The sequence below is a fragment of the Watersipora subatra genome, chromosome 2 (assembly GCF_963576615.1).
Source record: "Watersipora subatra chromosome 2, tzWatSuba1.1, whole genome shotgun sequence".
Taxonomy (NCBI): Eukaryota; Metazoa; Bryozoa; class Gymnolaemata; order Cheilostomatida; family Watersiporidae; genus Watersipora; species Watersipora subatra.
This window is the reverse complement of record NC_088709.1, coordinates 75,731,170-75,746,227: the sequence shown is the minus strand read 5'-3', so window position 1 is coordinate 75,746,227 and position 15,058 is coordinate 75,731,170. Positions and strand designations below refer to the sequence as shown.

General features: G+C 36.8%; 1 protein-coding gene across 1 annotated transcript; it reads right to left on the bottom strand.

Annotated features, from left to right (window-relative positions):
- Positions 1–1,125: 1,125 nt before the first annotated feature.
- Positions 1,126–14,799, bottom strand: LOC137388891 (uncharacterized). The gene is made up of 4 exons (XM_068075373.1): positions 14,468–14,799; positions 8,013–8,083; positions 7,184–7,320; positions 1,126–1,708 (listed from the first exon to the last, which is right to left on the bottom strand). Exons 1-4 carry the CDS (start codon positions 14,694–14,696, stop codon positions 1,624–1,626), a joined length of 522 nt encoding a protein of 173 aa, XP_067931474.1. The 5' UTR covers positions 14,697–14,799; the 3' UTR covers positions 1,126–1,623.
- Between the last annotated feature and the right edge of the window lie 259 nt (positions 14,800–15,058).

Sequence of the window (15,058 nt, the reverse complement as noted above, 5' to 3'; positions counted from 1 at the left end):
ACTTGTTAAAGGATGACTGGTTAAAGAATCACTGATTAAAGGATGACTGGTTAAAGTATGACTGGTTAAAGGATGACTGGTTAAAGGATCACTGGTTAAAGGATCACTGGTTAAAGGATGACTGGTTAAAGGATGACTGGTTAAAGGATGACTGGTTAAAGGATGACTGGTTAAAGGATGACTGATTAAAGGATGACTGGTTAAAGGATGACTGGTTAAAGGATGACTGGTTAAAGGATGACTGGTTAAAGGATGACTGGTTAAAGGATCACTGGTTAAAGGATGACTGGTTAAAGGATGGCTGGTTAAAGATTTTTATGCAGAGAAGAAGCTGAGGTAAGTTGTAAATGTAAAATTAAACCAGTACGCTGACCCTTAAATGCAAAAGCTTTTCCAACTCAAACTGCAAAAGGAAAGCTGATAAAAGTATTAATTAGACAGTTGAAGGTCAGATGTACAACCTAATAATCGCAGTTGACACAGATGGACTTTTTCAATCAAGTTTTGCCAGACCATGGATTTCCTTTTAGCGGATGCCTCTTGAAGGTGTGTGGCATGAACATTGACCCTACTTGTTTGCTGAAATGTCCATTTCGTTTCTGATTTTTTTAATTTTAATTCCGATTTGCTAAATTTTAAACATAATTTGCATGAGTTTGTGTTTGATTTGATCGAGTTTTTATCTGACCTGCAGTCAGTCAAAATATCCTTTGTATTCCAAACTTCCAAGTTCTGTCTGTCAGTTCCTTATACAACCTTTATTAAAGCTTGTGAGATTGTAATTTCAGGTGACCAACTTAACTCCATCAATACTAATTCCTTACCTATCCAATCTTTATCTTTTTCTTTTATATTTGCTACTATTATCTGATTACCCAGTCAGCAGGGAAATTAAGTGAGCTGGCTCAAGGGGAGAAATGAAATCTCCACTCATCAAAATATAAAACCATATTAGTATGATGCGAGGTTAGTGACACAAACCATTGTTGGAGCAATGACGGCTTTTTCGGTTCATTACCTTTTGCAGCTCTCGAGCTTTCAATTTCTCCTATCCTTATTGCCTATATTTTAATCACATATTCATGTCTAAAGCTGCAGAGCAAACTATTTTGTGCATATTTAACATAAGAGCAATTAAACATTTATTAACATAATCATAAATTCCTAAAAGGATTAAATAATAATAGAATAGCAATAATTATTTTGGCACAGTCAAGGTGAACCAATCACTGTGTTTTCATGAAGAGATGGTAGCTTAAAAATTTGCTTCTTTAAAAGATGGAAATAATTCAATTCAAACGGCTTCAAATTCATCAAATAACCATGTTGATCATCACAACACTCAGTGTATGGAATCACAACTCCCTAGTCATTATCCAAACTCTACCAATTAGGGTCATAAATATTATAAATAAAATATTTGTTAATGCCAGTTTTGAACAGAGAATAGGCCAAGCTCTTCAATGCGTCCTTGACCCTCTAATGTTAACCAATGGTCATTGATTATGCTAGGGATGGAGTACGGAGCTTAACACACTGTTATGCTAGAACTTTGTCAACATTCCATCGCCCAATGAAAGCACAATGATTCGTTTCTCAAGGAGTCAACTGCAATTGATGTAGTTATTTCTTCAACAACTCCTGTTCCAGTCGTTTGAGCATGTCCTCGGCCAATTTTATTTGGAACAAAAAGCCTTCTATCCCCAGCCTAAGAATAAACAAAACAACTTTATTAGTTTAATAAAGGCAAGGAAGTTGACGGATGGTCATGAGACCAGGAAGAAATAGATTTACACACTAGGAGTCCAAAATTGTCACAATTACAGCTTAATAAGGTATGCAAAGCGATTCATCATCTCACTCGCACTTCTAACCACACTGCAGTAATTCTGAACAAATAAAAGTGTATATAAATTATATTATAAAGGAGTCTGTTAGAGAGCAGGCAATTCTGAAAGTGCTTTGACATTCTTAGTATTGGTTTAATGTGAGTCTTGTAAGGCTTGGTTCAGACCAATATTTCCAGGTAATCAATCATGTGTTTCAATTCGCGTGAGCACAAAAAAGCACATAACTTCGAGCGAAATACATTTTGGTCAGTTTTAAGATATCGCGTGACACCAGTACTATCGTTTTCATTACTAGCATCATTACTAGCGTAGGGACAAAATCACATAACGAGCCTGAAATTAAGTGGCACACCCGATTCACATCAATCTTAGCGAACCCACGACTACGTAGCACAATACTCGTGTGGAGTGTGCGCATAAGTTAGTTGCGCCATTCTGTGATTTTATAGCCATTTGGTTCACATCAATCGCACACCTGCGCAAGTTTGCATAGCAGGGCGCAGCACCTCGCACACCGTACACTATGTTTCCATGACATGCAAATTTGAGCCAATCTGCAAATTAAGCGTATCATGGAAAGTCATAAAAGCAATGTTAACGTTATATATACGTAACATTTGTTGTTACAAATGTTACGTTATATTACGTTATACGTTCCATTTAATGTCATGTTAATTTTTGCGATACGCAAAACTATCAAATCCAATGTATATGAATGAATATAATGGAAACAGCGCTTGCGAATGATGCGCAGTAAAATACTGCGCCAGCTATTCAAGTTTAAATATTTTTAATACTTCTGTCGCTAACACGTGCATCGCGAATTATTAACTTATAACGTACAATTTCTGAACTTTTTCAACAAAGTGCCATAGTCAATCCCCATCAAGCGAATGTCCATAGAATCACTTAATCTGCATGGGAACACAACTCCAAATTGCATGGGGACACAACTCACGCACAACTCCGAATCCGCATGATGCGCTTGTATTATAGAAACATTGTTATACATTGTGAATCAGGCCTTCAGCAGCAAGTGAACGAGTACATCGCTTAAAGTAGGGCTGTTCATGAGTGGTCAATAATAGACTAAGTGGCCAATGATTGGCTAGCAAAGACTTCAGTAAAAGGAGAGTTTCTGCAAACCCCTTTTAACTTCTTCACACATTCAAACGTCTAGACAGGCCGGTATTCCTAGTTGCAAGTTGGGGTGGCAAATGTTAGGCGACTAGTTATGAACACCTGGGGGTTTGGAGGCGGTGTAAGCCCCCAACGGGGTTCGCTTAAAAGGTCCAGAGTTTCGGGGCGCTGCCCCGAAACTCTGGACATTTTCAGCATCATCAACCCTCAAAGTATGCATAAATGCCATCAATTGTATCAAAATCTACATAAATATATTGTTTATGGTTCATGGTAGGCAAAACCCTTTCTTTATTCAACAAACGATATAAATGACACTACAGATTTCTGTAAGGGACATTTACAGAACAAGAGCTATTACTTCTTTATTGCAATAGCTTTTGTTCTGTCAATGTGTCCATGGCAGAAATCTTTTACAACTGATTCTGCATCTATTTCAACATCTTTATATATGTGTAATATTAGAAGATTATTTATTTAGACAAGCCTGCCCCATTGTGCTCCTCATCGATGTTTTGATTATATGTTGATTAAGTTTTACATGTTAAGAAAAATGCAAGTTTGGGGGGTCTTCTTCACACCCCCACTATAAGCAATAAAGTTCAGTTTCCAAGTCTTAACAATGTCTCATAAGATCACTCATTTGGGGAGACCACCACAGAGACAATATAGAACGCTAATCGCTAGTAATTTAGTTGTTAGAAATTCCAAGCGAATGAGCTTAGACTGCAATTCTTAGTACTTAACCACAAAAAATCACTAAAACGTTGGGGCGGCTCAGCCGCCCCAGAGAATACGGGCCTGCGTCTATAAGTATCTGAAGTTATACAAACTTGCTCTAGACAATTCAAAGTGAATTCAAACTTTGTGGTGAACACTCATATAATTGACACACGGAGCACATGTGCTCCATGTGTCAATTATATGAGTGGGACTAAATCATACTAATCAATACTAATGTATTAGTATTGTAATACGGCAATCAAATAATAATAAACAAATGAGCATAAGATCCTGTTATGGTCAGGACTGTTGTTCCAGGGCTGATTATGCAAGCAATTGAAACTAGTATCATAACTGTGGACTGACAATCACTATGTTTCCATGGTGCGCAGTACTGCGATGCAGCCCCCTCCGAAGTCGAGGGGATTGTACGTTTCCATGCTGCGCAGTAGTTTTCAGCAAATTAGCCAGAGAAGAGAAATTGTATAAATCGAATCTCCTGATGGAGAAATTGAATCGATCACGGATACCGAACGTCAGAAACGGTATTTTTATGCTTCTGTCATCATTATACTTTTATTTACAATACACATTCACAAGGTTTTACAAACCTTAACACAATTTTCACAAAATAATATATTTTTAATAAGTATTTTTTAAGTAATATATTATTTATACGTTAATTTAGGACTTGCCACCTATTTTTCGAAAAGTTTTGGCATCGATAACAAAGTCCAGGAAAGTAATCACCTCATCATCCTCGTGAATGCAGACCATAATTAAATTTAAGTGAAAGAAGATCGGAAGAATAGAAAAAAACAAGATTAGCGGGATAACTTTTGTACTAGTTTATGGCCCTCAAAGAATCCGTCTCCACGGCATGAGAGCTATGCACAGCCACTGCGCAATTGCTGTTTCCTTGCTGCGAATTTGCACTGGCTTTGCACTGATCAGTGCGCAGTGATTTCAGTGCGAAGACGCCATTTCCATGATTCGGAGAGGGCGCAACTCCGAAGCACTGCGCATCATGGAAACATAGTGAATAGCATGACCTATCATAATGAGAAACCGGGACTTTTTACTGTCTACATGATAATTTTTATTCATCATTACATAATGTTCATGCTCACTGCTCATCCCATGCTCAGGCATGGGATGCAACAACTGCTAGCAAACTGGATGATTAGCCATGAGATGCCATCCTGGAAGACCTTTGTCAAGTCTGTAAGAAACCTGGTCACTATAAACTAGATTCAATATTCATCCTTAGCTAAGAAAGTTAAAGATGAAAAATACATAAATGTATAATATTAAAAACAGTAATACGCATATATCTCTTCTCATTATAATTCAATGATCAATATTAACTCCTGTGATTGCGTTTGTATCGTGAGAACTCATCAGTCATTGAGAGGATTGGTAGACGATTAGGGTTCATTCTCCAACACTATGGCTTATTATAGACTAGTTGAGTGATCAGTGTTGCCAGGTAATAAAAGTCTTTGCACAGAAAATCTATTTTCATTTAACACAAACCACAGTTACCATTCTAACTTTTAAACTTCATATCATGAAAAAAAGTGTTTTGAGCAGTCTGAAGAAATTAAGAGAAAAATAAAACCACTTTAAAGGTGTTCAAACTTTGTCAAACAACTAACTTTCAAACTTCCTATCATGAGGGAAATGTTTTGTGCAGGTGAAATAAATTAAGAAACAAAATAAAACAACTATAAAAGTGTTTAAACCTCAATGTGAAATAATTATTAAGTAATAGCTAAATTAAGTCTGTTTTGCTACGATTGCAATAAAAGATGATTTGATAATAATTCAATTAATACAAACTGAGAAACGAAATTAAAAATCTTGAATATATTGAATTAATAGTAAGAATTCGTGCATAGAAGTGTGTTAGTATAAAAAAGGTTACTGTTCCAGCAGAAGCTATCCATCAACACTTTGAATACAATGATACTGGTACCTCTCGATACTGGTAGAAATGTAAAAATAAGATATCGGACTATCTTTGTCTGACCAAACGGAGAGAGAATGTAGACGCTATTCCTACTGGAGATAATACAATTGTTCACGTGAAAAGTGGTAGCCTTTACCGACTTAGAAATCGAACTTTAAAAAAAACCGGGAATAGAAATGTAACGGCACATTTGAAATTGAACTGAGACAATTAAAAATTACAAATTGAAAAAATAGGTTATGGTAGCAAAAAAATACTTTTTAAACTATTTCAAAAAATCACACATGTAAAAGGTAATATTAGTTAATAATCAAAAGTGCACATTTAGCGTGTATACAGTATATGATAAGAGCGTTAGAATGCTAAGGACTGTATAAGTCCTTGATCCCTAGGACTGTTTAACTGTGGTTAAATGCATAGTTTGAAACTTGTGGTTGAAATATTCGTGAGTTCAAATCTAGCATGAAACTTATATTTCATTTGTAAATTTTAATAGCTATAGCTGGACATACCGAAGTACAAACAGACAAACTTTGAGATTTATATATATATTATTAGGGTCCATCCTATTGCTATGACTCATTAGGGTCTATCCACCAATGCTATGACTCATTAAAAATCATAGGGTCCATCCCCAATGCTATCAATCATTATAGATCATTAGGGTCCATCCCCAATGCTATCAATCATTATAGATCATTAGGGTCCATCCCCCTATGCTATCAATCATTATAGATCATTAGGGTCCATCCCCCTATGCTATCAATCATTATAGATCATTAGGGTCCATCCCCCTATGCTATCAATCATTATAGATCATTAGGGTCCATCCCCCTATGCTATCAATCATTATAGATCATTAGGGTCCATCCCCCAATGCTATGACTTGTTATAGATCATTAGGGTTCATCACTTAATGCCATGACTCATTATAGATCATTAGGGTTCATCCTGTCGCTATGACTCATAAAGGTCCATCGCCAAATGCTATGACACCTTGTAGCCCATTAGGGTCTATCACTCAATGTCATGACCCATAATAGATTATTATGGTCCATCCCTCAATGCATATTATAGATCATTAAGGTCTATCCCATTACTATGACTCATCAGGGTCCATTCCCAATGCCATGACTCATTATTAAAAATTAGGGTACATCCCATTGCTATGACACAATATAGGTAATCATTAGGGTTTATCACTCAATGTCATGACCCATTATAGATTATTAGGGTCCATCCCTCAATACATATTACAGATCATTAGGGTACATTCTATTGCTATGACTTATTAGGGTCCATCCCCATTCCATAGCACATTATAAACCATCTCCAAGGCTATGACACATTATAGATCGTAGAGTCCATCCCATTGCTATGGCTCGGTAGTGTCCATCCCACAATGATATGACATATTGAAGATAAGTTGTGAAACAATATAAAGTACGCAATCTACGCATCGCCTACTTTATTATTAACCATTATGACTTATAAGTACCTTTGAGTCTCAGGGTTGTAGCTGGGTCTCAGACCTGTCTCATAATCGAGCTTAGCCACAAGTTTGTCTATAGTTATACGAGTGAGCAAGTTTTTCAACAGTCCTGGTGATATGCTAGTCTTTACAAGTCCAAAGCACTGCAATATAGGATGCACTCATACATGAAAATAAACCAATAGGACAGCAGTATTCCGTGAGTTTACTAATCAGTAGTTAGCTGCTGTTTCAAATTAATGGGTTTCTGGAACATCTAAGAAAATAGAAAAACCAAGCTCATAATTAAGCCATTCTCTTGCTTATATGCTATAGAATTCAACCTAACACAGCTACAAAATCTCATGGCTCCCTAACAATTTATGAAACAAAGGATCAGGTATCTTTCATCTAGCAAAGCAAGCAAATTGAAAAAGATAAATTTGCATAGGAAGGACTTGAAGTAAACATGAGTAGTGTGAATGGTGTAGCATTTGTGAGTAGTGTGAGTAGTGTCATTTTCCGTTTACAAGTTAATGTTTTTGACTGCAACTGATAATATAATATTTTGGCACTAAAGTCTTCACATCAGAGAGTTTTTTTTTAAATAATGCGCAATTCAGATAATTTTGCTTGGGCTACTAGCTAATAAATGTTGGGTACACGTATAATTATATTTCGAGATATACAAGATACTCCATGTAGTTTATAGTTGAATTTCAAAAAGATAAAATTCAGACACTCCAGGTGAGGTGAGACTGCTTCAGCAAGATTCACACACAAACACATGGTGACAGCGTGCAATACACAGTGTAATTACAATAGATCTGACAAGGAATGGAAGTTATTACTGTACCTCACTGTCAATGTACTTAGTAACCTTTAATATCGGTGCCTTCTTTTTGTATTCCAGTGTCTCAATGACATCTACAAGACAGCTTGTCAAGTTGACCAAAAATAATTGTTTGTAATAAAGACTTTTATCATACAATTCTTTAAGGGGCCAACTAAACAAAAAATATTGATTTAACCAATAACACATTTTTCTATCAAACTGCCAAAAAACCAGTCAGATGCCGAAAGACTTCAGAGAAACATAAATGCTATATATACCTGGTCAAAGAAATGGAAGATGTCGTTCAAGAACAACAATGCTAACCAGTTAATTTTGGAAACATGGAAACGAAACCAATGTAAACTCCCAGCTCCTTACCCTTGAATGCTCGGAAAGCACCAAATATCTTGGCATAACCATACATGCACATTTTAAGTTTGACCAAAATATACATGAGAAATATGGCCACTCCAAGAAAATACTTCGGGTCATAAAGCACCTCATGTACAGAGCACCGAAAGAGGTCTAGCCGCTAGCATACACAAGTCTGGGTAGGATGATCTTAGAATATGCTGTTTTGGTAAAGTGATCCCTAAGTTAACAATACACACACTAGTAAGATGACACTGAATAATCTCATCCGTTTTATTCAAACTTTTAAAAAGCACCACAGCTAAAGAAATGTTGGGACTAAACACACTTGCAAAGAAAAGATCATTGTCCTTGTTTGCTAATCAGAATTCTACAGGACTCCGAATGTCACCATATCCTCTTCAAAGCATACGATGAGATAAATCAAAACTGGGAGCCCAGAATGATAAAAACTAGGGCAGTTGCTAAAAGAAAGCCAGCTTTACTAAATGAGAACCAGCTTCACTAGGTACAAATAAAAAAGTATGCCACTAAAGTTTCCTACCTCAAACCATCCATGATATGACTGTTGGTGTGTAACCGAGTGTCAAGGTCTTATGTAGCGTAAAGATGTCTATGGCAATAGTGAGGCGCTACTAGGAGTCAAGGTCAATGATGATATCGCAATGGTGTTAAAGCTATCCGATTAACAGTATAAGATTCATGGCTTTATTGGCTTCTCGGGATTATTGGCATATAAGCTATACGGGACCTCACGGACATTCTTATTCTACAGTGTTGTAACCAGGTAGGGACCTGCACATTATTTACCATGGCATCATAGGCAGGACACTGGGCTGTTACATTATACCAATCGAGGGGTGTTAATATACTGTGTTGTTCTATTATATCATTGCGGGGTGGTAATATTAATTGATAACGCTATTTTATTTCGTAGCGGTGTTTGGCTAGGTGATTGTTGTTTATGAGCTTGTGTTGTCACGTTGTATTGGTAGTAGAGTAGTATTATCATAGCAGTGCTATAGTGTTTTCTTGCATTGTCACTTGATAGATGTGGTGAGAGTGGTTAGTATTATTTACAGTTGTGTGTGCTGCTAAATATGGCTGCTAGACAGCTTGATGTTAGAGCTTTCCCTAAGTTGTGACTGGATAGTGGAAATGTTTCTAGTTCTTTCAAGCCATAGCTTACTGAGTTTGAGGTTGTGTGTGAGCTTACTTCGTTGCGTATGGGTAATACTGATGGTGGTCTCTCACTCTTTGTGGGAAGGACTAAGCTGTTAGCTTTATTAAGCGCTATCGGTAGCAAAGGAATGGAGTTACTGAGAAGTTTAGAGTTTGCTGTTGCGAGCCAGACAACTGATGCTTATCAAACTGATTTAAATCTTTTGAGAGGTCATTATGAGAGAGAGAAGAGTGGTTTTGTGAGAATGATGAAATTTGTTATGGTTTCACAGGTTTTAGGGGACGAAAGAGATTACTTGGTGAGAGGGGAAAAGTTGAGTAGAGATATGGATTTTGGTGATGGTAATGATGATTTGAGGCAGTGCTTTTGTGTAGCTCTAGCAGTGAATGATTTGCCCGATTGCAGTGCTAGGAAAGAGTTAATGCAGGAGACCGACATCACTTGGGAGCATTTACCTAACAGATTGAAAGCTAGACTTTTAGCTATGGAATCGGAGTTCATTATCACTGGTGCTAAGAAAGATATCAAGGTAGAACTTGACAATGTGAGAGTAGAGAGTGAGTCTAGCGACAGTAGTTCTGCTGCACCTGTTTGCTGAGTTTCTAGGAAGAATGAGAAGTATCGTGAAAATTCTAGTTTTAGGCTGTCTAGAAGAGATAGTTCAGGTAGTGAGAGGTCTGACAACCTTTCACATGAATGGAGAGGTAGGCGAAGTTATAGAAGATCCTGACATAAGCGATATAATTCCCCTGCTAAAAATATTATTTGCTTTGCTTGTAACAGGAAAGGACACCATGTTAGGGATTAGGTCATATTTCTTAAGATTGCAACAAGTTAAATGAGAGACATGAGTCTAGACATGATTGTAGGAGATATAGCAGTGGTAGTAGTAGCAGAAGCCCATCGGGAGATAGGTACAGGTCTGGTAGACAAAGTAGGATTTTAGAAAGAGTCCACATAGAGTGAGGTTCACTAAAAACAATAACGATTGACTATATGGTAGTGATAATAAAATAATAAAAAGTAAATAGAAAAAATATTGAGTTTACATTCGATACAGGAGCAGAAGTCTCTACGGTAACAGAAGAGACTAGTAAAATACTTGGTATGAATTTGAGTAAACCTGAACGTAGTTTATATAGCGCAGATGGATCTTCTCTATCTGTAGCTGGATTTTGTGTAGTTGAAACCAGAAACACTTTTAAGTATGTCAACACTCCCGTGTATGTTTTAACAGGTTCTAAAAAAATCTTTTAGGATTACATGATTACGTCAGCTAACCTTGCTTGTCATTGTTAATAGTATGTGAAAAGATGACTTTGACCCTATAAGGGAGTTTCCCAACGTTTTTAAGGATTTAGGCACAATTCCTGGTACTTTCAAAATCAACCTGAATGATAATATAAAACCTAAGCGTTTATTTACACCCAGACCAACTGCGGCTAATCTTGAAGATCAAGCTAAAAAAGAATTAGACCAATAGCTAGTGGTATTGTTGAACCAGTTGACCAACCTACAGAATGGTGTTCTGGACTTACCATCGCACCAAAACCTGCTGGTAAGATTAGGATGTGTGTGGACTTGACAAATTTGAACAAAAATGTAAAAAGGGAAATATATCCTTTGCCTAGAATTTCCAAGATGCTAAGTAATTTATCTGAAGGTAGCATATTTTCGAAATTGGATGCTAATTCTGGATTCTGGCAAGTAGATTTACTGAGAGTAAATTGTTGGCAACTTTTAAAACCCCTTAGGGTAGATTTTGTTTCAACAAGATGCCATTCGGAATTTCCTCATCACTTGAGTATTTTTAAAAGATTATGGAAAAAATATCACAGGGATTAAAGGAGGTGGTATGTTTAATGAATGATGTACTAGTATATTGTAAAACAGTGAACACTGGCTACGTTTAAAGAAAGTCTTGAAAAGAATAAAAAGAGCTGGGATGACCTTGAAAAAGGAGAAATGTGAATTTGGTTGTAGTGAAGTAAAGTTTTTGGATCATATAATGTCTAGGGTTGGTGTTAGAGCTGACCCATATAAAATACAGGCATTTTTAGACACCTTACCTCCCAGCAATAAAGTAGAAGCAAGAAGGTTCACAGGAATGGTAAATTATTTGAGTAAATTCAATAATCTTATTTCAGATTATTGCACTCCGATATATGCTGTAACGGGGTCAAAGTCTGAATGGTATTGGGGTGTGAAACAACAAGAGGGCTTTGAAAAATTAAGAAATTATTTACTAAAGCTCGTATATTGTGTGCTTTTGATATCATTAGGAAACTCAGAGTTTCAGTAGATGCTAGTAAGAATGCTATTGGTGCTGTTTTGTTGCAGTTAAATTGTGACAATTTTTGGCAACCTTTAGAATATGCTTCTAGAACTATGAGAGATGCTGAAGTTAGGTACGCTCAGATTGAGAAAGAAGTTTCGGCCATAACTTGGGCGTGCGTGAACTTATTACTTTGTAAGTAGACAATTTGAAATTGAAATGAATCACTAACTGTTGGTTTCAATTTTGAGTGAAAAGGACAGCTAATTCACCAATTAAAATTCAAAAATTTAGGTCGAGACTCATGAGATATGACTATATCATACTTCATAGGTAAGGAGATGTTTTTAGCAGTTTCTTTAAAGGTTGACTTGCAACTAAATTCGAATTACAGTTATTTGGTATCAAAAGTTTCACCATGTCTTACTCTGTTGTGTGGTAGGTGCCAAATGTGTGGAAAAGTGATTACAAGCTCTTAGAACCTCAAAAACAAAAAATGAAAAATTTCACAAGATTGATTTACTTAGGAAATCTAAGACTAAGGAAGGGTGGGACAGAAAATACTGAGTTAGTGAGGTATTAAAACTCTGTCCCAGTAACCTAGTTTGGGTAAAGACACCAGGGATTTCTGGAAAAAAAGGGTATAGTGATAAGAGAACATAACTCTCACAGCTACTGGATTAAAATACTGAAGATACGTTTTATAATTATTTGCAATTATTTTGCAATTATAATATTGCAGATAATAGTGAGGATAAGGATGTTGATGTTGAGGAGGATGTTGATGATATTGAGTTAGAAACCAACTTAAGTCATGGTATTAATGATGATGCTGGCAATATTACTGAAACTAAAAACTTAGAGCCTGTAGAAGAGACTGTAGTTGTCACCAGGTCTGGGAGACAGAGTAAGAGGAAGGTTGAGCTGGATACAGTATATTGTTAAAATGTTAATACTGTTGTAGACAAACCAAAACAATGAACATGAACGAGAAAGATGATGAGCAGTAGGCTGTAATGAAATTGAAGGCTAAACAGAAAACTGGAGAGCCTAAGAAAGGACTGAGCAAGATGCAAGGAGAGGCTAGCGGTAAAGAAAACAGCAAGGATGTTGGGAAAGATAAGAAGATGGTTTGGGGCAATGAAGGCAATTAATGGTGCATGGTATGTAATGCCAAAAAAGACCACACAGCTATAGAGTGCCCTGGAAACTTTTGTAATCTTTTGTAAACTTTTGACCACTTTTGTAAAAAGTGGTCACTGGGCTAGAAATCTCAGGAATAAAAATTTAGATAGTGCGAGAACTGTAGACTTTAGACTTAGTGTGCTCTAATGGAGGCGATAGATTGTATAGATCTAGAAAGAGAAAGGCTGAGGAAATATAAGAGCATAAATCTAGTGGATCAATTTCTTGAACTGGTGCTAGTTATGTTGGTGTAGTAAACAGCAGTAGAAAAGTCCAGAAAGGGTCTATATTGAGCAAAGTTAGTGGGTTTTCGGACGAAGTAGAAAGTGACAACTTTTTGGATGAGAATAAATTTGAGGAGAAAAGAAAAGATACTAGATCAAGGAGAGAGAGGTTACAGCACAGGTTTGAGGAGCAAATGAGAGAGTTGGAAGAGGAAGTGAAGTTGAGTGAGAGTTCGAGAGCTTTGTCACTCTCCAAGGCGTCTTAGCTGAAATGACCAAGACGAAAGCCCATTTGCTTGCTAGATTTGCAAAGGCTAGGCCCGCGGTGGACAGTGTTTCCGTCGGCGCTTGAGCTGAAGCAAAAAAGGCTGCTGAACCCGACTTTTATAATCCAAGCCTGGAGGGAGATTCCAAGAATAAGACTTCAAGTGTGAAGAAGGCCAGGGTGGAAACTGTAGGCGTTGCTAAAAACTCCCTGGCGGAGTCTCTTGAGACCCCAAGGTTGTCTAAAAGCAGCAAGCATGTCAGTATGACAGATGCCTGCACTGACCAAAAGGAGTCCAAGACCCTTGACCTAGCTGCAAGGAAAAGTTCTTGGGAAGCGAGGTAGGTGATGGATTTTCTGGAAAAGAGGGAAATGTGATGGATTTGGAGGATTCAGAGTGAGCATGTAAAGTATAAATAGGTGACTTTTGCAGTTTCAATTTGGTAACTTAATTGGTTTGGATTTGATAAGATGGGAAATGGTAATATATGAAATTATGCTCCTCCGAGATGGCCTTTTCCTAGGAAAGGGGCATGATGTGTAACCGAGTGTCGAGGTCTTACGTAGCGTAACAATGTCTATGGCAATGGTGATATATGCCACTAGGAGTCAAGGTAAATGATGATATCGCATTGGTATTAAAACTGTCAGAATAACAGTATAGGATTTTAGACATTATTGGCTTCTCAGGATTATTGGCATATAAGCTATACGGGACCTCACGGACGTTCTTATTCTACAGTGTCGTAACCAGGCAGGTACCTGCATGTCATTTAACAAGCGTGACATCAGCTAGTACACAACCATCCTACACAGTAATATAATGTTACACAAATAAAGCCAAACTCGAACAAGTTTATGACACCGAATTTGAAAAAAATCTACAGGTTTCACCTAAGATTCATACTATAAATTGTTTTCAAGTTCTATCCCGACTGAGGTAACATTAACACTATTGTATTATACCAGTACCTGGCGAACAAAATTCTCCATCAAAAACAACCAATGCGTGTCCACAATCTCCCTTCCATGGATATATCACCACAGCAACGTCTCCTCCTCCATTTCGTTTTCGTTGACAATAGTTCTCAATAAACCTATCCGGCGATAAATCACATTCTTGATAGTTAAAGCAAATATCTGCCGCTAAAAACGTATAGCTATGAAAAGCGTTATCGCTTTCTTCTGCACTAACTGCCATATCGTTGCAAACTGGTTTTTTTCTATATAATGAAATTATCGCTTTCTGTCTTACAAATATTGCCCTACAGATTTGCTCTAGGTACCTTCGGCAAAATGGCTTTTGTTTCCGTATTGTGGGGTTTTCCACGATCAGTTTCTATTTTGTGCAAATAGAAAATCTCATTTTAATATTATTTAATTTACATAATGATAAAAATTAAATAATTATGTTAAAACATTTTATAAGTTAATTTTGTGTTTTATAATTTAAATTTTGTACTAGAGCGTAGTAAAAAATTTGTCACAAAGAGTTTTTGTCACAGCTAACCGGATGCATAACCAGCGTTTTCTAATTGAAATTGGCGACTGGGGAAACGCGTA